We start from the raw sequence: 24,552 nt of genomic DNA, 5'->3' as shown, positions 1-24,552 counted from the left end.
AATGTCAAACTATTCTTATAAACATGAAAAAGTATGCTTTGTTTGTACTGCTTACAAACTTTCCATCTGATTTTCATACAAAATGAAAGAGGACATGTTTATAATACCTGCCATTAGGAGATTTATATTTGCTTTATTAACACTGTGACTGACGTAGTTATAATGTTAAATCAATTTGTCTCTTTAAGTAAACATCATCAGCATGGTTATACAAGACTAGTTAAATCCACGGCATTGACCTTCATGAGAAAATGGCAATGTTTAATATTTTATCTTTGTCTTTGTTTTGTACCAGAGGCAATAATCTAGGACACTTGTTCAGTTTGGAAAGAGGTGTGTGATGCAAGTAGTCACTGTGAAATGTGTGTAATGCTCAGTACTGTTTATAGCTATGCACAGTGGCCGACAACACTGACCTCAGGGGCCAAAGAGATATACTTTCCTGTGCAACCACCTCAGAGTAAGTGAGGGATGAAGGCTGTGAGTGTATGGGCTCACACACAGAAACACACACACATACAGAGGGGGATGTATTTATTTCAAGGTCAGCTCTGGGTCGGATTTGAGTAGACAACTCTTGTTACACACAGGAGACCCACAGGCTTCATCCACACACACACACACACACACACACACACACACACACACACACACACACACACACACACACACACACACACACACACACACACACACACACACACACACACACACACACACACACACACACACACACACACACACACACACACACACACACACACACACACACACACACACACACACACACACACACACACATCCTCTTTGGTATTCAGACTGGACTCTGCATTATAAAGCACAGATGCTAAAGTGGGAGTAATCTGGCTAAGACCTTTGCACTTCAAGTCTTTCCAAAAGCAGAACCTAAAATGTAGCTAACAACTACTTCTATTTGTATTAAATCTTCTGCACAGTGCAAACTTGTGTGACGGTAATTATGTAACTCACTGACAGCTAAATGTGTCTTCAGATTAATTAAGAGTAAACGCGTCATAATTTACGTGACAGACTGATTTCACAATAATTTCTTCAGAAGGCAATAAACGTTTTGACTGCAACGTTAATTATGTTGACTTTCAGTTCTCATCAACTGACATCAATGGCAGTGAATACACACACAGAGCTGCTAATCCTCAGACAGAGTCTTGGACTCGAGGAGAAAACAATCCAAGGTGTCCTAGCTGGAAAACATCACATGAGCCTGCAGGAATGTTCGTTATCTACGACACCCTGGGTGGAGGTCCTGGCCTCTGTCTACATAGTGTTAATCATTCACCACTCTTCCTGTGTGTGCACGCATGTGTGTGTGTGTGCACGCATGTGTGTGTGTGTGTGTGTGTGTGTGTGTGTGTGTGTGTGTGTGTGTCTGTGTATGGCTGACAGTTACATCATGTAAAAGTTAGTCCAATTCTGTGTTTGCATACTGTAGGTAAACTTACTAGTTTTTTCTGTACGGGCAACCTGTCCAGCCACAATCCAAGACAGTGCTGTGACTGCAGCAAGAGCCCCGATGTGCAGGAATGGACCTGTAGCCTGGACAGATGTGAGGCAGAGCAGAGAGGATGAAGGCACGACACAAAGAAAGAAAGAAAGAAAGTATAGAGAAGTGGAGACATCGATAAGGGAGAGAGAATTAGGTTTAAAGACAGATGACAGGGAGAAAATAATAAAGAAAAAATAGGCATGAAATTACAGACATTTTCTAGGGTTAAGACACTGACAACACTAATCAGTGATAATATCTATAATTTGTAGAGGCGTTTCATTTTAATGGCATCAGTTTCAATGTAATTGCACGTCCACTTCCATCACATATCCCTGATGGTGCAATACTCCCACAGGGACACACTAATTATGAGACTCTTAAAACTCATTAGATATTGTTTAGCTGCTATATCACATGTTTCAAGTGTAGTGCCACTTTAGTATACGCTGTTTACTTTATAGCATATATAAAGCAACATATAGATTATGTATATTTTACACAGTTAGATGTGGGTGTGTTTGGGGTTACTGATACTGCTTCTGTTATATGAATATCAGTATAATACCAAGTTTAAAAAAAGACCCGACAACCTTTGCAGTATTGAATGGAAATATTGCACTAAAAGTTACTGGTCATGTCAAAAATAACATTATTTGATTTTCTGCCATTTTCAAACATTGTTGATGATGTTGGCTCTTCTTCATGGAAAGAGAAAAACTGATTACAGCTCTGTTTCATACAGTGCTCAAGGCCTAAGGTGTAATACAGAAATACATTGCCTACACACATCAGCAATGATATCAAGCCATAGAAAGAGGCTTTGGGGCTTTCCTGTGTTTCAGACAGCTGACCTGCAGAGAGATGGGGATGACGTCCCACTCTTGTCCCCATGTTTGATTGATAGATATCACCCCAACAATGGTGGTGAGAAGAGCAACAGTCACCCCTATCTGTGTAGACAGAGAGGGACACAGACAGAAAATAAAACAGGCTGTCACTTTACACACACACACACACACACACACATACACACATACATACACACACACACACACACACACACACACACACACAGAGGACAGCCCTGCATGGCTCCTGGCCCTTTCACACCCATAATAGTGCTTGGTCCCTGTATTTGGGTTGCTGATAACATTCACACAATCCAAAATGAAAGTTCAGAGCGAGTTCAACTGCGCGGCCATAAATGTGCACACATGCAGGCACCAAGCAAACAGATACAATTAAGTGTAAAAGCCCAACAGAAACACATACATAGACACACTGTGATACAGAGAAGTACAGTACATATGTTAAACTCCTCCAGGGCCTTCTACCCGCCAATTTTATACACACATACACACACACACGCACACACACTACACACACACACACACACACACACACTACACAGTTGCTCACATTTGGCACATTACCTTATGAAGCCAGTGTAAATTCAACTGTTGGCCAAGTGCGATGTGGCAAAGTGCTAAAACCTGAGAAGAACACAAAACAAACAAACACACACACACACACACACACATACACATACATAAGTGTGCAACTTTCAAAAACAAGTGTGCTGCCTCACAGATCTGAACTTGCTCAACAGTTTTGTTTGGCAGTGCATATAGACAGTTTAAAATCAGTTGCAACACAATCGAGGCACAAGATGTTGATCACCTCTCCTTGGTGAATATTTGTTGTCGGACTGACCATTAAAAATGCAATGTAGGTGAAGCCGGCCGCGGTGGTGGCCAGGATGGGAACAGTGCCATCGCTCCACTCCCCAGACCGGTTGTAGAGAAACCTGCAGAAACAAGAGAATTACTAATATTTCTCATATTGAGTGCTCCATCACCATTTTATTATTATATTGACTTACAGGCAGACCACTATCTAATACCCTTGATCTTAATGCTTTATTGTTGCAATAAACCGGCCACAGACACAACAAAGACAGCAGCCTTTAATGAGCACAGACACCACTGTTTGGCCACAGGGGGAATTAAGAGCAAAGATATTACAGGATGTTATATTAATGGATGAGTGGTAAATTATTGATGGCTGGTTTCTGTCTTATGGGGGAACCTCAGTATAGAGAACAGGAAGTACTGTAAAGGTGGCAAAAAAAAACAAAAAAAAAACATCATACATACAGTTTAAGCTGTAAAACTCAAAAGGTTGACAGCTGCCAGGCAAAGACAAGTGTGTGAGTGTACACATGCATTGGGCTTATAGCACTAATTACAGTCAAAGCCTTATCAGTCATTGCAGGGGCACAGAGCCACAGCAGGGTCACTTAGTGCTGATGCTTGAAGCCCTTTGTGAATAAATTTATACTGCAGATGGACTGGGATGTTCCCTGCTGTTAAATCACTGCAGCACACAAAGGCAGGGATGTCATCTTTTTGATTATCTGTGTAGCCGGAGAAGCAGGAAGAAAAGAAGAAAATTTATACTCGTCCTATAAAAAAAAGGAATGGCAAATGTTCACCAAAACCGACATCTTAAGATAAAAAAAAGAAAATCAAGACACTAGTCTGCTAGATCTGCTGATGAAACTGGACTGGGAGATTCTTTGCAGAGAAAAAACGAGGGTGAGGACTGTACACACAGAGAAAGATGTTGAGAAAAGTGTTATTAAAAAGGTAAAAGAAAAAAAAAGGGACAAATGATTGAGAGAGAAAGTGAGAGACAGACAGAAGGAAATCAAAGGAAAAACATATAGTGGGAAAGGAATGTGAGAAGATTTAATGGAAGGCAACAGACGATAAGAGGGAAAGGTGACATTGGAGAGGTTTCCGAGAGCCAGAGGAGAGGGGGATGGGAGAGGTGACAGGGTCTGTAATATGGGGAACAAAGGAGAAATCGTTTTGTACTACAGCATGTACAAGACCATGTTCTAACATAAACTATGTAACATTTACAACACACAATAATATCACATTTTGTAATTACGTTAAAGAAGTAGCTTTGGAAAGAATGGGCTAGCATCTACCATTTTTAAAAATGAAACCCACGACACACAACAAACACTCTGTGCAATACACAACAACAAGATGTAGGATGCTATGATCAGAGGTGAAAGTGCTACACCAGCCCCCAGCCGGTCTCTCCAGCCTTCCTATTGGTGGTGACAGAAAAACAGCCCAATTCAATTCTGAATGAAAATGAAAATTGTGAGTCTGTTGTAATAATTTCACATAACTGGAGAATCTATATTAAATGTGGCAGTACTTTTTGTATGACATCATGGAGTTACTTGTGCTTTATAAAAACTCTTGTGTGTGGGGTTGTGTGAAAACAGCTGTGTGATGATTACAGACAATCTTATTTGTGGTAGCTTAAAATGTTTGTGATGGTATATGATGTGTTGTCAGTTGGCATTGGGCAGCAAAAAGATACAAGTGTTAATACAAAACCTCAAAATCAAAGTACATGTAACAAACTAGCGATTAACTAAGCAAGGCACCAGGCTAAGTGACATATATGGTATAAGAAATGTTGGGCAAGGCATCACACTTATGTAATGGTGTAATTTGTAGAGGGATGGTGGTCTCTGCCCAGATAAAGGCAGATAAAGGCAGATTAAACCAATGATTTAGGAAAGTAACAAACTAACAAACATGGATAGAATTTTTTTACAGCCCAAACAATAGTGACAGATGTCTGGCGTTCGATTTGACCGGACAACACACAACAACACTCAGTTTGGTTGAATACTCACCAGTTGAACTCATTGTAGTCATTATGAGCCTCCCACCAGAAGTAGAACCAGACTAGCAGCAGACAGAAGGTAAAGAGGAGGATGAGGGACCACAGCAGCTCCCACTGCACACACAAATAAACATCATTAGTTCTGTGAGTCAAATACAGTCCCCTCCAAAAGTATTGGAACAGTTCCAATTCCTTATTTTTGCTGTAGACTGAAAACATTTGGGTTTGACATCAAAAGATGAATATGAGACAAAAGATCAACATTTCAGCTTTTATTTCCAGATATTCACATCTGGATCTGATACACAACTTAGAAGATAGAATTATTTGTAGTTAAAAAAGACTACATTAAACCATAAAGACTACATTATAGAGGTTAGACAGTCGCTGTTGTGACATGTTTTGGCAAGTAAAGCAGAAACAAGTATGTGACATTTGGAGGTCTCTGAATGCTTCCAAAACACATCAAACTGAAACTGTATCTACTGAATTTTACGCTTGAAAGTCACAAGTCACAACTTCAACTTTAGACATCATTGTTCTAAGAGAAGTAAACTTTCTTCAAGTCTACACTGTATTGAGCACATGGAGTCAAATCCCTTATACACTTTGCTCATTATCAAAGAATGACTTTTAATAACTTCACATGCAAGCTGACTAATTACCGTCCTCATCTATCATGCACCTTTGCCCCATGGCAAATATTAAATCAGAACATCTTTAGATAAAGGTGGACATAAAAACATCCGCAGGTCATACTCAGGAGGATACATGCACACCATCTGTCTTCTTCAGTGTACATTTTTAAATACGTCAACGCTTTTGCTGTGACTCAGACAAGAGCCTTTAAAACTTTTTCATTAAAAGTGCAGAAAAAGGCTTATCATTTTAAAAGAATACTCTGTGCACCTGAGAGACCCGAGAAGCAGAAGTGTTGGCCCACTTTAATTGTGCTGATGACCCACACAAACAGATGCTAATGCTAATATGATATAATATAATGAATATTTCGAGGTGAGAGAGTGATATGATTTTGATCAGCCAACGCCCCTGAATGCATGACATGACTGGGTGTGGGAAAAACCAGACGCATATTTCAATCATGTTGTCAGATAAAAGAAGTAGTCACATTGCTTATTGGCTTTAATTCTATGTAATCTGGACAAATCACACTATACACGTTTTCTGAGACAATCTCATCTTTTAGACCTCCTTCTGGGGAAAGAAAATCACATCACATCAAATCAAAATGTCAGCTGTAATTATAGTTATTATAGATGTCAAGTGTCTACAGTGGAAGGCTAGGGCTACACAGTTTGGTCAAACATTGGATAAACAGTAAATGCAGTCATAGAGTACATCAGTATGTTGTTTAATGCCAAAGTTAATTGTTTGATTGGTTGATTAATTATTGATAATGTAAAGCAAAGATGCCAAAATATGCAGTGTTTCCAGCTCCTGCAGTGTGAAGATTTGCTGCTTTTTAATCATTGTACATTGAGTATTATAGGTTATGCTGGACAGCCAAAGACATCAATTTGAAGATGTCGCCTCAGGCTGCCAGAACTGTAACGTCTGACAGTTTATAGACAAATCATAAACTAGTGGATCAATCCATGATGGAAATAAGCATTGGTTGCTACCAACGACCCTTATGTATACAGTATGTGTGCACAGGTGTGTCAAGATAAAGACACTTAGTGAAGCAAGCCAAGCAAAGCAGCTCGACTGCACCATTGTCAAGTGTGCGCAGGATCAGATTATTATCACCCCGACCAGCTGATGTGACACACGGGTAAGACAGTCTGTCTGACCTCCTTATATCTGTTTTCTACCTCACTATGTTTAGTTGAATTAATCTAAAAGCTTGTAAATGTCAAATACGGGAGTTTGAATCATAAAACAAATCCTAAAATGGTTCTATCCTAAGACTGAGTTGAGGGTCATTACACTATTCTGAGACGGGTCAGACTTAATGTGGAAATCATGATGGTACAAAGACTTATTATTTAATTTCTGGGCATGGTTTTATGGCACGACAGTTATCGGTTGTACAAAAAAGGGAAACGAGCACAGTGGAATGTTGATTCAATCCCATCTCATATTCGAGCACAGCTTCTAAAGTGTAATAAAAACATTATGTAAGAGGGTCCTCTTACATCAGATTATATATGGGCACGCTCCAAATAATCTTGGCTGTGCCTTTAATTTTCACCCTTCGCTGTAAAAACATTTGAATCGACACACACATTTACCGATATTTTTCGTGACAAGAGAGCACAGCGAATCAATCCCAGTAACGAAAGGAACAAGATTACCAGGGTTTCTGTGGGAGGGCATCTCTCTCTCATTCTCTCTCTCTCTCTCTCTCTCTCTCTCTGTGCGTGTGTGTGTGAGCCAGCTCTGTTCACAGTGATGAGAAAGCACAGACCCTGGTTCCCATGGTCCTTAATGACTACCTGGAAACACCTGGGAGATCCGAACTTGCTCCTGAGAGGGTACATTGTTCATCCACTCCACTCCAGAGCCCCCCCCACCCCCACCCAACCACCCCACCCCACCCTCTGTGGATTATGATGGATGTGACCTGAGACGCCCCTGGGAGAGCAGAGACGGTGCGGTCAGAAAGTTGGACACTCAAATCCATCAAATTAATCAGATTGCCTAATCAGCAATCTCCCAATGCTAAATGCTGTATTTTATTATTTCTAATGAACTCACAATGCTGTATTTGCTTGATTATAGCAATTATATATCACATTACTGTATGGACTTAAACCCCATTCCTTATGATTACTTTTATGCACATGACAAAAACTGCATCAATAAAAACACCATCTGTTGTATGTTTTACTTAAATGACTAAAGAGTCTGGTTCTGATTTACTATTTTTTACTCAAGTGCAGCTACGTACATAAACGTCTTTTAAAACATACACACACACAAAAATCAGTTTGGAAGAATAACTTAATTTTAGCACCATGTTAGGTCTGATCTTCCCAGCTCACTCAGCTGCAGAGCTTTTCCAGACGGACATGACTTGGCCTGCCCTAGTGACATTACATTACCATTCTGCATGGCAGGCATTTTATTCAGACACAGCAGCCCGTGCTATGGATTGACGATGCGGCAACAGAAATCTATCAGAACGACACAAACTCTGTGAGTCAAGAGCCGAGTATCCTGACAATCACTGGTGCTTTGTTCTGATAATTACTTTGAAAAGGCACATGCTGTTCGCCCCTCGGAGAAATCACAGAAGACAAAGAGGTGGAGTTCAGATTTAGAGCTGTTGAATTAGATTTCATTCAAATTGAATTATGTGCTGAGCCATAATTAAAAAAGTAAATATTGGACAGCCACATGGTTGAGAATAAATGTATTTAAAAAACTGTCAATAAATTTGCTTCCTAAACCAGAAATATGAGAAAGGAGGGGAGTCATAGAGATATGTCAGAGTAAAAGCCTTGTACACCAAACTGCACTGCTCAAAATAAAAGAATCAAACGGAGTCAAAATTCATTGCAGCATGTTAACACTCATTTTCAAACTTAAAAGGATGCATTCCCAAAATCCTCTTTTTCCTGAACTCTGCAAATCTGAGCTATAAATGCTATAAATAAAATGTATCTAAGGATTAGCAGGTTTTTGTAGGGACTAAAGAGTCAAACAGAGTTTATCCTAATTTACTGTTGGGCCACAGCGAGGGTTTGCTCTGACAAAATGATGAAAAAGAGGGACTTCTAAAAACAGTAAAAATGGTTTGAAATTGATTTTGATGTTGCTGACTGACTGTGCCAGTGATTTTACATCATGAAAATCAGATACAGAGAAACAGAAGACAACTTTTTCTGTAAAAGGTGAAAGACAATGAAATCAGTTACATCAATGTTCATTAAGTAAGTAAAAAGTGCTCATTGCCACTTCACAGGAGCTGTGAAGTGGCATCACAATAATATTATTTTCCAGATTAAATTGACCTTGCAGTTCTCGTCTATGGCTTTCTGCTTGAATTTGTATTTATCAACTTATCAACTCACAGCAGGTCCACTCCAGTATGGTTGAAGGAAGCCAATTATAGATTTATTATACAGGCTTATTGATTAAAAAAATAGTTTACAGCACAGTGTTAGAGGGGGAGAGGGTTTCTTAAATTAATTATGAATACAGTAAGAGAGAGAAAGAGAAAGAAAGAGAGAGAGCACCCTTATTGCACAGCTCGATTAAATACTAAATAAATAAATCAAATCAAATCCATATATGGCTGACAATGTTGATGATGTATTTTTAATGTATGTGAAGCCTGCAGCAAACGTACCAAACATGGTAATAAAGGAGACTGTAGCAGAAAGTCACTGCTCAGTAATGGTGATTCTAAAATAGTTACAGAGGTTTTCTGATATTCATTTGCCCCACTTTTCCCTTTAAGCGCAACTGCTAATGACTGAACAATATGTGTGCTATCCCTTTTCCCTTCAAGCACGCTTCAATAAGTCAAACAGGATCTGGGCTGCACTATAGTGTCATAACCATATGATGGTTATTATTCATACTCAGCAGCTTCTCTTACTACACAGTACTGTACGTGCATACGTGGACAAACACATGCTTGCTTACTTACTCAAATACAGCACACATAAAATAAAACATTAACACATATTGCAAAATTCTTATTTATTATTATCTATTTTGATTTACATTTGATTTGCAAGTCAACCAAGGACTAAGTATGAAACCAGGATGTAGTGTTCAGCAGAAGCACACAGCTAGACTCACAAAACAAATTATGTATTGCTGTGTAGCTGCGTAAATCTATTTTATTAAAAAATTAAAACCTACAAATGTAGCCACAGTATACGAGCCATCTCTACTTTACTCTGACATCCTTAACAGTACACACTGTAAATCACAGAGGCAAGCATGTAGATTTCTATTATAATAACAACAACAACTGCACACATTCCTATCAGAGGATTACAGTATGAAGTGAATTGACAAGGACAGCTAATTAAGCATGTTTGGGTATGAGCTGGCAGATACAAGGACAAGTACATGAAGAATGTGTCCTTGTACCGTGTACAGTACATCACCCTGTACTGTGACACACTGTAAGCATCTCTACACCAATGTCACAACTTTTTGTACTCGGGAGATTGTGTGCTTCTTATTCTGAGTTTATGTGCGTTACAGTACAGTCTGACCAACATTAGTCATCAGAGAGGAGATAAATATGAACTACTGTATCGACAAACTATTGAGAGATGCTGGAAATGTCAGTAGCATAACACATATACTTAAGACATTATTTACTAAATTAGCATTTACTTTAAGTTTTGTATCTAATGTAAAGAATTCACAGCAGTAATGAAATGTCCTGAACCAAAATAGACACAAACTAATACACATGGTAAATCATTCATGGTAGAGATTTACAGGAACAGGCAGGGTAGGGCTTTATTTCTGCTGCTATATAGACGTCACACAATTAAACAACACAATCAACTGGGTAAGCCAGCTTGACTCTGTGTGCTGCCATCTAACATGCCAACATTGTGGAGAGAGAAAAGCGTGGGATGGTCCCGAAACAAACTGCTGTCAAATATGAATCCAGACAGAAAAAAAAATACAACAAAGAAAAAAACACAAGCACGTCCAAGTGTGTGAATAAACTTTTAAAACTCTTGTAAACAAAAGGAATTTTTTTTTCCAGCTCCATTTAGTGGAAAAACAAACAGACAGAGCTGCTTTAGCTGTTATTCTTTTGCTGACAGTGCTGCTTCTGCTGAGGCAGCCTCACATGCCTCTCTGCCCCTCTCCCTCTCTCTGTCTGTCTGTCTCTCTCTTTCTCTCTCTCTCTCTCTCTCTCTCTGACTTGACACCTCAGTCCCTTGTCACATTCCTGAGCGTATCCCGTTAAGTCCCTGGCATTTCACACACGGTGTGCTGCACTGCTTTGCAATGCAGCTATACCACCAATTCACACAGTGTAAAAATGTGTGCAGATGCGAGGAAGATGCTCATTAGAGTAGAAAAATATGACAAAGACCTTCCAAATTGGAGTCGAACCTCCATTTTCTCTAACATTTTAAACATATTCCCCACTACTCTAAAATAAAAACAATTACAGAAATAAAAGTCCATCTGTTTCATTGAGAAAAGTTGCTTATTTTCCAGTGTATAATGTGCAGACATTTCAACAGGAAATAATGCCCTCACGTGTCCCTTTTAAACCCCCCTAAATATGATCACTGCTCTGCTGAGCAGGGATCACACTTTTGTTCCAGTATTTGTGGTTGTTGTTTACCCCTCTTGCAAGGTCAACACGGTCTCTAAAACTGGACTAAGGATTAGACTTATGTGATAGCAGGCAGCGGCAGTCAGTCAGTCAGTCCAGAAACTGCAGAGATGATGTAGGAATATAATTCTACCCATTTCATTTGTGTATGTTTTGCATTTACTGCTTGTAAGGTGTTACCTCTTTAAAAAAGGTACACAATACATTTACGACCACCCTGATCGTACACTTTGACTGCACAGGTGTGAGCATGTCTCCACGTGACATTCAGTGTAGTATAAACACAAAACCTTCAGCATCACAAGCCTGAACTGCCACACACCAGGAAGTAGCTTATATTTATAATTACAGCAGATACAATATAATCTCTGTTCAGATATTATCTTAGTTAGCAGAGCACTCGAGCGTAACAGGTGGAGGAGTGAGGACAGAGGAGGCTCAGAGGAGCTTAGAGAAAGGAATCAGAGGGGAATCTTATTTTTAAACACACTTCAACATGAACCAGTTTCTGTATAATTACACTATTGTAGATTTGACAAACTCAAGGAAAAAGCTTCAAGGGAGGTTTATTCATAAAATAAAAGCTATTAGATCTGTGGGTAATCCAAATCATGAATTAATCATTAAGACACTTAGATTGTCGACTGATTTTTTGTCTGGCAAAAGGCTTTTCTTTTGAGCTGCATAACAAATAGGGGTGTGGTAAAAAAGAGGTGTTATGTACTCATTATTTGTTTTTTTCTCTTACTTATGAAACATCTTTGAATTTACATATCCTAAAAATAAGACTAGATTAAAATGTTGCAGGGTTTGCTCTGCGAGACTATATTTTGTACCAAATGTGATAAAATTACAGAGGAAAAAAAGATAACAGATGCCCTGCAGATTTCACCACAGTATGAGGTCAGTCCTCCCCTACAGGAGACCATGTCATCTAAAAATATATCCAAACCTTCAGGAACACCTCTACCTCAGCCTACTGCAGGTTTTCAGCAACAGATTAATCATTTTAATTTCCACAGTTCATGATTTTTTTTTGTTATTTCATGTAAAGGGACTTCTCACAAATCATAGGTGGGTCCACAAGTTAAGAGGTTTTGATTAGGAACACAAGGCTGACAGAAATCCCACAAATCAAATTGATTCTAATTGTTACTTTAGGCGAGTTAAAATACAAAAAGAAAAAAAGAGGGTGACCTTTTTTCCAGCATAGTGTTTTTATATCAGACAACTCGCACATTAAAAATCTATGAATAATTTAGAAATACTGTGTGACTAATGTCCTCTGACAGTACTGTTGAAGATGACCTGATGTTTTGGGTGGGGTGAAGACGGAACTCAAATCAACATCAAACACACATTAAGTTGCAAGTATTTTAAGATTAAACCTAGAGCAGATTTATTTTGGCTATATGATCTGGTTCATGCAGCCTATAGATATAACTGCCTGTAGCTTCAGTCAGTGATAGCAGTTAGAAAAAGAAAAAGAGGAAAAAAGAGAAAATGATCCAGAACAACCACACTCGTTGCTTTTTTAACACAATCTCTACACACCATGTTAACAAAAGCAGGAAGCATTCAGAGGAAATCGAAAACTGATCATTTGTTAAAACTAGGTTTGAAATACGAATAGTAGTGTAATTAAGAAACACCCTCAGCCTCATCTTCATGTGAGTCGCTTCATATTTGACATATTGAAGTTTATGACCTTTCAGTCTGACAGCCAGGGGGAAAAAGAATGGACAAGTATGTGATCAGGCACACAAATGCAGGACAAAAAAAAGAACACAATTCTTATGTCCTTTAGAAATGACTAGAAATCACCAGTCCAAAAACTTAAATCATGTTGTAAAAGCACAATATGGAATGTTCTACTGCTAGTGGTCTCTCAATCAATCATTGCCAATATTGCAGTGAGCTTCTCATGATTAGGATTCCTTCAGTGTTCCATCATTCAGGAGGTTTTTACCCTCGGAGGTCTCCTCCTCTCTAAAACAAACCGACAAAGATCTAGAAAGATCTGAAAAGTGTATGATCGTAAAATGTGACTAAATGTGACCTGGATACAATGGCTTATTGCAGTTCATATCTGCATCTGACTTACAACCATAACTCTGTCATATGCACAAAGAGGATATGATACCACTGAGCACAAATGAAATGGATCGTTACCTTGATTAAAAATGATGGATTTTTGAACACTGTTGGAAACATTCAGGATAAAGAGGTTAACGCACAACAAAATATATAACATGATACATAAAGTAGGTCTAGCTGTTTCTAGTCATTTTCATTTGAAAATTACATATGAAAATGAAAGTTACATAATGGGCTTTTAAGTCCAACTAGGAAAAAAAACTTGATGAACATCTCTACAACAGTTATTTGATTTAAATTATACTTATTCATTTTCTTCTTGACAATTTAAAGTTTAGTTCATGAAGTAAATGAAAAAAATTGTGGGGTTATTATCACTTCTGCAGCTGACTGTAACTGCTACTGTTAGTCAATTGTGTTGTCTTACAGAGACAGATGAAGGCAGAGTGGCGTTGCGTCTATGTTTGAAGCCTTTGTGTGACTGAATGGTAAAGACGGGCTAAATGGAAATACTTTCAATTATTACTGAGAGGACAGATCAGCTTGCACTGCGTGACGTGGGCCGTCTTCCTACAAAGCACCTTGAACACATACAGAAGCAGCTTCAGCGAGACTCTCAGTCAACCTGAACGCCTCATTACAGTGAACAAAGAGGGAAAAAAAGGACAGAAATATCACAGTCCACTTGTGAATGAGTCTTGTCGTCTCATGTTGTTTCAACATGAGATTCTTGGTTCTCACGCCTCTGTGATTCACTCAGGTCCAGTTACATGTACACAGGTCCAGTTACATACAAAGCTAATAAAGGTTAAGAAAATAAACAAAAGCTATCTCACATGAGTTAAAATATACAGTGCACCATCCTGTTCACTTAAATGAAAAGGTTTGTCCAAACTGTTGACTGGTACTGTGGGTTTGCCCAAAATAAGCACCTGAACAGAAAACAATTAAGAGTCCAAACTTTTCAATTTCCTTTGCTCTTAAGCTGAACTGGTCAAATATGCTCCAAACGTCAAAAAATAGACTTCAAACTACAGATGTTCAAACTACAAAAACATGCTCAAAACTTAACTGACTAATGTTATATCAAACCAAATAAAATACAAACTAACAAAAATAAATAGTTAGCACTAGTGACAGGGGGAAAAATCGATAATAGTATCGCGAGATTTTGCATGGCAATGTTGTATCGATACATTAACGCCCAGTATTGATCTTTTATCATATAAATTGCAAATGAAAATGTAAGTTTTTGGTACCAGAATAATAAAATAAATAGCTTTTTCAGTCCACTAGATGGCTCTAGTTTAGTTTTCTGGTGATGTTCGCAGAAGTGACAGTCAGTGTGCAGGAGGAAGTTTTCCTTTGGGGACATAATTTGCAGTTGAAAAAAAGGTAATAAATTGCAATATATCACAGCATATCACAGCATATCACAATATACTTATCTATATCGCAAGAATATCATATTGTGACAAAATTATCATAATAATAATTGTATCATGGAACCTGTGGTGATTCCCACCCCTGGTAAGCACATCTTTCCTCTCTATTCGCTACAGCTTGACAGCATCCAAACAAGGCGCCACAATATAATGGTCTATATTTGTAATCATTGTCAATGGAATGGTTTTGGCTCCTTCTGTTTTCAGTTCTCTCAGCTCATCACAAAAACATGCGGGAACGTCGAGGGGAAAAATATCCTCTTCCTGGCTCAACTGAAATGGACATGCAACTGACTGTTTGCTTCTTACGCTGGGGTCAAGACGAGCGCTGTCCCAAACCATGGTCAAAACAAAGGATGAGCGCTGCGAACAAAGTATGCTGACTTGGCACTATCCTATAAGTTAGCCTGAAAGACAACCACTTGCAACAGGAAACATAGCTAAATGGTGTCCAGTTTCCTGCAAACAGGAGGGGTGGGAGTAGGGGGTGGGGGGGATCAATATCTCTTTATTTTGTTCTCCAGTGCTTTAATATGGTTTGAGAGCTATCAGGTATAACCATCCTTCCATATCTGTGTTATTTGCGTCCGTTTGTTTACACGCCTAATGTAGATTTAATGCAGGCCATATATTGTCATTGATGGATGTGTGTGTGCTGAGTGGCATGAATCTATTGTCTGTGTCCTGGTTTTCTGCTTGTCTAAAGTTTGGTATGTGAGCATAAATAAACTATCCAACATTGCATCTGCATCTACACACAGACAGACACAGACACAGACACAGACACAGACACACACAGGTATGTGGTGCATGTTTGAGTTTGTTGCAGCAACACAACCTGTGTGTCCTTGCTAAATACTGAAGAGGAGATAAAGGGGAAGGTCAGGACACATGACTCATCATATTTATTCTAGCATGTGCTAGAAAATAATATTAGAAAAAAAGCATTGTTGTTGTTTGGTTGGGAGTTAAATGTAACTGTTCTGGATTTTTAAGTAAAAAATGTGTTATGAATGGTAAAACTATCATTAAAACGGCCTTTTATAGCATGTAATCATTTATAGGTAGGTACACATTTGAATGTTTAAAAATCATAAGGATACCAAGTTTGTCTTTTCAGGCTATGATAAATGTATCATATGCTGTATACAGCATATAGAATACTCTGTTTAGTGTTTGATCTCAGCACTAAACACCTGCTGAGCTTGTGGCTCTACACAACCACGCACAAAAACATTTGATGGGTACTATTTATTACAAAATATGGTTGAACTAATTAAAAATGGATGTCAGAGCTGACAGACAACTGGGAACAGTGGAGTATTGTAATGTCATATGAAGCTCTATGTGAAAAATCTGAAGGTTATTAAATAGATGACAAGTCAGCAAGGACATTTTTCCGCAAAGATAATTGTTCTTTGTAAATCAATGTTGACAGACAAACATTATCAGTGTAGGTTATCTAGAAACCACGAGGTGTGAGTGCACTTTAATGGATGTTACCACAGACTGTAACATGCTATAGCCCCCCCCTCTCCCCCAAGTGGTATATTTGGTAACAGAGTACCTTTAAACTTTACCCACCATTTTACACAGCCATCTTGTTATTCTGAGCTGTAAGAAGACTCACATTAAACCAACAACTACTTATAAAAATAGCTTTTAAATACAGCAGACATAAAACAAGAAGAAGAATGCCTTCATTTTTATAGACACGTTTTTGTCAAAATGTACTTGGCAGGTCTGTTTTTTCATTGGAGGATGTTCATGAAAAAAATGAGCAAGGATGACTAACCTCAATAAAATCTGTGTTAAAAAGGACTGCTATCAAAGAGCTGAAAATTATTCTGTATCGATCTCTCACAGGACAGCTGTGCTGTTATCATGGAAGACGACCTTGAGAAGATGATACATAGAGAACGGGACGATCGAGTTCTCTACTGCCTGACGTGAGCCCATGTGCGCAACTGAATGTGTGCACGTGTTTGCAAAAATAGCTCTTTATTATGAGATGTCAGAATGTGACACAATCAATCACAACAAGGACAGTCTATCATATTTCCTTCTGCTTTGTTAAACCAGTGTTGTTTGAGCACTTACAAACAATTAAAAGGGCTTTTTATTTCAGTGGAAATGTGTTCTATATACTAAATGTAAAATTTAGCTGATTCACATTAAATAATCCAAAAGAAACTGAAACACCTGCTGTACATGCGAGTTAGATCTGATGTGTGTAATGTCATTCTGTACTGCTGAACATGTACATTACATATCAACCATCATACACATTTGTCTTGCACTGTTTTAATTTCAGGCCCAGTCAAAACTATTTATCCAGCAGCAGCTACACGATAGAAACGTCTTCAACATGCCCATTCTCCAGAAAATGACCTGCTGTATTTACACATGGCCTCAATTGGATATTACATGGACTATGTACTGGGGAGCTGGCAGGGTAAAGTCCTTTTAATGTCCAGCCAAGCGGATTCAGATTACAGCTCCTTCAGGTAATGTCCGGATAACTCGAGGGTTGCAGTGCATGTGTGAAAGAGGCTGCTGACTGACAGCTAAATGTACAGCATTTCTGTTTGTTGAATCACTCACACCCCCTACACCACCACCTCCTTACCTTGGTGGTGTCATCATGGGAACGTTGATAGCGTTTCCAGCGGCAACCGTAGATCCCGGTGATACATGACAAACACAGCTGGCGCTCATAGACTTGGAGGGGTTGGTGTTTGACCATGCTCCTTCAGTCAGTCCTGCTTCCAGAGCTCTAACATCCCACTGACTACAGAGGAGACTGGAAGACGAAGAAAAACAAAAACAACATATGAACCGTTAGTAAGAATGTTGATGCAAGTTACTAATTGTTGTGAACAGAAATTTAATGTACAAATACTGAAGTTGACAATCCATGTTGCCAAAAGCCAAAAGTCACTGGAGAAAGATGTCTGGCACTTTGATAGAAAACACATGCTGGCTAAAGAACGAACATGTTTTGAAATAGAGCCCAGACCTTGTTTTCCACCTCCTGTTTCCAATGACAACAGAGGCTGCTAGGACTGCTAGTTTTCATCAATATGATCAAGGGGGGGAAAAAAGAAAAAATTAAATTGAAAAGGCCTCTGTGAACCAACGATCTATTAAACATCACATTAAATTACAGTGACCATGAATACATCAGTGCCACTAAATATCTGGGTCAACAGGCATAAAAGAGAAATTCATGCTGCTCTGTATGCTGCAACAGACCACTCTACATGCTGAAGGTCTTTGCATCATTCAGCACTTTATTTGGCTGGTGAAAGTTCAGCTGCATCCTGTGAAATGTAACTTGAAACATCGGTCGAGACTTAATCTCACACATCTAAACAGGGAGGTACCAGGGTGGCATCCGACCCTGCTCCCAGCAGCCCCTCTTAATGTGGAGGAGCAGCAGAACAGTAACAGTCGACATGCCTCCTGAGCCTGTCGAATGCTGTCGCTGCGACCGTGGACGGAAGTGCCATGCTGGCTATGGAGTGTGAATAATCGGTTATATCTCATTCCTCCCTTTGAGCTACTCCTGATTCAGCACTGAGACTCTGCAATCAGCTATAATAACAATAATGATATTACAGCAGTGCTGACTGTTATCACAAGTTTACCCCTCTCTCCAGGGACATGACGGAGCCTGTTGTGCTTCTGCTGCAGCTGCGAAGCACTCATCTCTGTTCAATCTGGGGCTGAAAGTGAATCTCCTATCAAAGCATACACTGTGCATAATTAATGACCGGGTTAACAATCTCTGCTGACAAACAAACACCATTAAAAGTGTTTTAACACAGTTCTGTGTTTGAGCTAGTGTTATTATTCCTCTTTTCTTTTCAGATTTTGAAGCACAGCTAACAAACATATGGCTAGGTCACGTCTGATGTTTCAGAGCAGTTCTGTATGTTAACTACACTCTTCCTGCTGTAATCAGGCTGTCTCAGGCTCTGGGCAGCTGCTCATTAGCATCTGCTGCAGTGGCCATGTTTCCTGTTATTAGTAAAAGTGCTCTGTGGAGGGCGGGCCTGACCCAGGGGGTATAATGAACCTGGCCCACCCCAGCAGGACTACAAGGGTCTTTGACAGGCTGTGTGCAACGCTGCTCTGTAGCTTAAAATAAAAAGTGTTCAGTGTAGAGTTTCCCCATTAATTATATAGACTGTGACGGTCCACCATAGTCTAATTCGTGCAGCTACAGTCCCACAGTGAGTCTGTACACCCTCTTACGTTGTTTTAATTTATTTTGAGTTTTTAAGACAAATCAACATATTTTCAAACGGGATATAGGATGAGATGTTATCTTCTTTTGTGCAGTTTATATTATTAAATTACTGAACGAAGTTGTGACAACTTTCTACAGTCTCTGATTCTGCTGCACCCCGCCGAGACAGAGGAGAGGAGCAGTTAACATTAGCCTTAGGGGAATATTACTACTTCATTCCGCCTCGCTGTTCTGTATAAAAGGTCCGGAAACTGAATGGAGGGACAGAGTTGCTCCGTCAGTAAGCAGCTACAGGGCGCTGTTATTAGCAGCTGTGGTCGAGCGAGCTAGAGAGTGAATGAAGAGAGGGAGCGCTGACAGTAAGAAAGTCTGTGAATCAGATCAATAAAACGTTATTTTCTGATTGTTTCATAGCGGTTACGTTCAACAGCACAAATACACTTCCCCACACACCTCCACTCAACCCTGCAGCTCAGCCTCAAACCTCTGAATCTGAAACACCTGCATACTGTTTAAAAGCACAGCAGCAGCATTATGCTGCTCTAGTTGGTTCAGTTTAAAGGCTAAATGAGAGACCCTAACCCTTCATTTCCATCTGTAAAATAAACAGGATCATCTTCTAAGACATCTAGAAGTTGAGTCTTTTATTGATTAGCAAAGACAGATAGTTTTGTTAATTGAAGGAAAACGGTGTAGAAAAAGATACCTGAAACAGTATTTTATATGTTTATACTGTAAGTAATTAACTAGTTGAACTGCTTTCTTTGTTTCACAGCGGAAATATGGGCAGTGGTCTTTTTTGATTGTTTGATTGGAACATTAAATGAACTGGTAAAATGTATTTCTTGTGCTTTGTGGGTGTGTCATCACAAGTCACTACAGCACAGCAAAAACATTCTAGATATAACCTCTTAATGTTGCTCTCAGAGTGCACCAGAATGATGTATTTGACTTTAAAATATACAAAAATTTTCTTCTCAGGGAGCATGCCCCCAGACCCCCCTAGAGGGTCAGACTGAGACCTCACTACCATATTCTCTCAAAATTCTGTGGGAAACACTGAGATGCACTGTATCTCAAGAATCAGCATTTGTACCAAGCACAGGAATAGCAGAACAAAACTAAAAGGAGAACATAGTGGCGCTTTCTCATTTGTGAATATGGTTAATGTTCTTCCTCATACATAGGGACGATAATGTCTGATAAGTTTGGACTTTGTCACATCACAAGAGCGAATGCCATCACAACTGATAAATTATATCTTGCTTCATTTAAAAAGGTTAAAAAATATGTAGCACTTGGAAGGCTGTTATCAAAAGTACAGTGAATATAGCTCCGGCTACTAGCATGGTTAATGCTGTATCTCAGGTACTGTCAAATAAAAACAGGCACAGACTGGATAAACGCAAAGAATCAATTTAATGTCCTTCCACTGGTCAAACACACTACACGCCAGTGTGTTATCAATAACCACCTTATCTTATTTGTGTGTACTACTGTATTGCCCGGCCCTGACCGAGTAGCAACACAGCAGTCTGTGGGATTTGCACAGTGATCAGATCAGGCACTGCTTGACTACGGGCATAGCTAGCTCGTCTGGTTATTCTGATAAATAAATCATGAGTGTGAGGTGAATGGAGACCGCAGCTTTGCAAGCATAGGATTTTTAACATTTTCTTATAAAGATTATAAAACTCTAATCTCTGGGGCTTTGGAGATGATCTTAGAGGTTCAGTTTGTTGCTCAGTCCTGTCTGGAAACCCACCCCAAAAATTTCCATCTGCAGGTCAAAATTTCCACTTGTCCAATTTGTAGTTTCATGACATGATGATGGAAACTATGGATAGTCCCACAGATTAATCATCACAAGCACCTCATCAGGTAATCATCTGCGTATAAAGCATTCAACACAACGCATGGTTTCCCTGGTGATACATTATTGATTCATTGTTGATTGATTTGTTTGTCAGTTCAGCCTTTTGCTGGTTTGTGGCTATTTAACATTTAAAACGACAGCATGTTGGTTTTTGTGTATGAAAGTCAAACAAGTACGTTTCCTACACCTGCCCCACCTGTTCTCCTTCAAATAAACATGACAAATAACATTTCAGTTCTTCAAAATCAAGTCAACATTTTTACTGGGAGCCCCGAGGTTAAATAGCGATTGATAACAGGTCAGGTAACAATGAGTGTGATTAAACCACTTTTCCCATGATGAGCACTGTCATGTTGTCACATGTTGACAAATTATAACGTTCAAACCGGTATTCACAGCAGTGCCTCCATGCTGTTAGAAAAGCGGTTTTCATGGTCTGTGTTGTGACACGTTTGCCTCCTAAAGCATCTATTGCTGCCAGCGTTGAAGCAGCTTGTGTCCTCAGAGTCAAACGTATCACACGTCACCGCTACGTCAATTGAGTTAAACATCAAACAGCCCCTTTAATTAAAACTATTTGATGTGGAATATTATCATAATTAGGCAGAGCAGCACAGAGGCTGCAGATTTTCACCTTGAAATGGGAGGATCATCCACTTTTTTTGGCTTCACACTGCGGTTAATATTCCCCAACCCTTCTCCAGGCTAGACTGAATGAAAAGCTGCAATTAATCTTTTTTCTTTATCATCAGCACTAGAAAGTCATCAGCTAAGTACGACCCTTGCAAAGACAATTAAATCTTGAACTAATGAATTTGCTAAATGAAAGAATCAGCAATGCTCTGCATGTGACTCTCATCCAGCCAACAAACAGTAAAATGAGTTGGAAACTGACAACCAGAAACATGTTTTCGGTCTCTAATAAATACCAAATGTATGACAAATGTGCCAGATTTTTTTTCTTAATAGCGGTGTAGAAGAATTACTAAGGATGAAGAGTTAGTGTATTCACTGACAAGTAAAAAGGATCAGTAACATCCAAGACTCATATTTTGCCAACATGGATGTGACGCCTCTGACCACAGTAAAGAGAGTGGACCGCACTGTCACACTGATTCACTAATGTTACACACATGAACTTCACATAGAAAAACACTGAGCACAAACAAACAAGTAACAACCAGCTTCCTGGTGTTTTCTTACACATCAGATTTTAATGACAATCTGCTTGTTTATGCCTTTAAACACTCTTTTAGTTACTGTCATCTACATGCGTGTCCCCCCTGCTCCCCCTTTGTGACTGAAATAGATTTAACAAGTGAAATCAAACAGTAATTGAAGCTGTCCACTACAGGAGAAGCAGGCTTTTTTTTAAAAATCATTTACATGTCTGTCACAAGGTGGCTGAACTTAGGTTGAAAAGAGGAGTTATGAGTCTGAATGAAAAACCCTCGAACGGCTGCTGTCATCTCCTTTTCTGCTGCTTCATTTCCTCCAATCAAAAGGCACAGTGAGGAAAAACAGTCTGCAGGGGAGGAAATGCTTCAGCAGTTTCCCAGCAGAAAACTGTGTCTCCCTCTGACCAGAAAAGTGAGGGAGAGGCCAAACAGCAGAGAGGAACAAGACCGAAGGCTGACCCACCACTGAAGGAGAAGAGCTGCTTAAAAGGAATAGTTCGCTAAGAATGACAAATGATTTTTTAAACTGTATTGTTGGATTCTTGATATTCTAAGCTTTAAACATGTTTATTGTAGGGCCACTGTCACATGTTCCTGATATTTCACTGATCTCTGCGTATTAAAAGAGCACAGGCAAAAGAAAATGAGTCTAACATAATTATATGTGTTCTGGAGCCAAATGATGGTAATGGCAATGTTGGTCCAAAGCTCCCACATTTAACTCATTATCTTGTCCTGCAGGGATGATGATGATAGAATGACCCAACAAAGAGGTAAAAACATGAATGGAAAAGCAGACCTCTACATGACAGTAGGTTAAAGTGAGGTTTCAAAGCCAGAAATTTGAGTGACTCACAAGAATTTGGTTTACAGAAAGTTTGCATTTTAGAATTCTGCGGGCACAAACGTAACATTAGATATGAACATCTCGGTCACACACGCAGACATTTAATAGACTGATGAAGAATCTATTTAGCCTTCTGCAAATGCATCTACATTTAATCTCTTCCTGATCTGCTTGTCGTGTTTAAATGATCTGAATTGCTTTTTGAGATGTGCAATGGATACCGAGTAATGAAGCACCATGGAGACTTGGCTGAACTGAGCGGCATCGGAAGACGCCTGTGAAGGGGGTTGATTAGTGACACATGGGTGATAAAGGCCATTATAACTGGCAATGGGAAAGTCATTATATCAGAGCTGTTATAGCTGGCTCAGCACTGAAAGCTCAGTTGAATGCTGACACAATAGAGGGAACAGAGAGTCTTGGCAAAATTTAAAACAGAGTCATGAAAGAGCCGGCGTACAGTGGAGACCTCTCTTTCTGTTTAATCTAAACAAACCACTGTTGATGTTTTCTGTAAAGTAAACCTTACTGTAGGACCTGCAACATCACTGCTTAGAACAGTAAATGAATAAAATTTTATAGTTATAGTTATATTAGTTTATTATATCAATTAGTAACAGTGTAGATTGTGTATCCATGTACAGAATATTAAAGAATCTTGGTTTAAAGATTAAACTATAAATTGTGTGATGAGGCCAACTTGTTCCCTGTGTTGCACCTGCAGATACATAACAGCTGATTATCAACCATATAAAAAGAGGTGTGCACAGGTAATAAAACAGACAGACACACACCAAATTCACGCTAATGCGGGCTAAGCCTCACAGCACTTTCTTTAATTCCTGTCAGGAGTTAAAGCCGAGTGAGTTTCCTGAGGGACCAAAAATCTGAAAGCATGTCCTAACCAGCCAGGTGTAAACTACTTTGTGTGTGTGTGTGTGTGTGCGTGTGTGTGCGTGTGTGAATGAGCATGTACACTGCACAAAGTATAACTCCTTCAACCGCTCAGGTGAAGCAAGAGGAAACCTACAGTCACCAGCTGCTTCTGTTAGATGAAGTTTGTTTAGTGAAAGAAGAAGCGGTGGATCGAAGAAAGGCAGCAACACTACATTATATTACAGTACATCCCAGCAGGGAAGCTGCAGCACTCCACTATTCCTGTTTAATTTAATACTGCCTTCATATTATGTGTGGCATTTACTCCTCCACAGTGCAGCCTACTTACAATATCCCGCATTCAATAACAACCTCTGTGAGAGTTCCAGCTCCACACAATCATGTAAATTGTTAAGGGCTGCACAATAATGCTCACAC

At 39.3% G+C, this 24,552-nt stretch overlaps 1 protein-coding gene across 1 annotated transcript in view; it reads right to left on the bottom strand.

Annotated features, from left to right (window-relative positions):
- The window catches only part of gdpd5b (glycerophosphodiester phosphodiesterase domain containing 5b), a 48,850-nt gene that overhangs the window by 12,497 nt on the left and 11,801 nt on the right, over positions 1–24,552 (bottom strand). Inside the window, exons 2-7 of the mRNA XM_053320669.1 lie at positions 17,712–17,885; positions 5,256–5,359; positions 3,242–3,335; positions 2,962–3,021; positions 2,380–2,478; positions 1,482–1,575 (exon numbers count right to left, since the gene is read on the bottom strand). Of these exons, the coding sequence (XP_053176644.1) occupies positions 1,482–1,575; positions 2,380–2,478; positions 2,962–3,021; positions 3,242–3,335; positions 5,256–5,359; positions 17,712–17,828 (568 nt within the window). The 5' untranslated portion in view covers positions 17,829–17,885. The remainder of the gene's footprint in view (positions 1–1,481; positions 1,576–2,379; positions 2,479–2,961; positions 3,022–3,241; positions 3,336–5,255; positions 5,360–17,711; positions 17,886–24,552) is intronic.

This window comes from Scomber japonicus, chromosome 6 (assembly GCF_027409825.1).
Source record: "Scomber japonicus isolate fScoJap1 chromosome 6, fScoJap1.pri, whole genome shotgun sequence".
NCBI lineage: Eukaryota > Metazoa > Chordata > Actinopteri > Scombriformes > Scombridae > Scomber > Scomber japonicus.
Note: the sequence above shows the minus strand (reverse complement) of the source record. Positions and strands in the feature narration are given on the sequence as shown.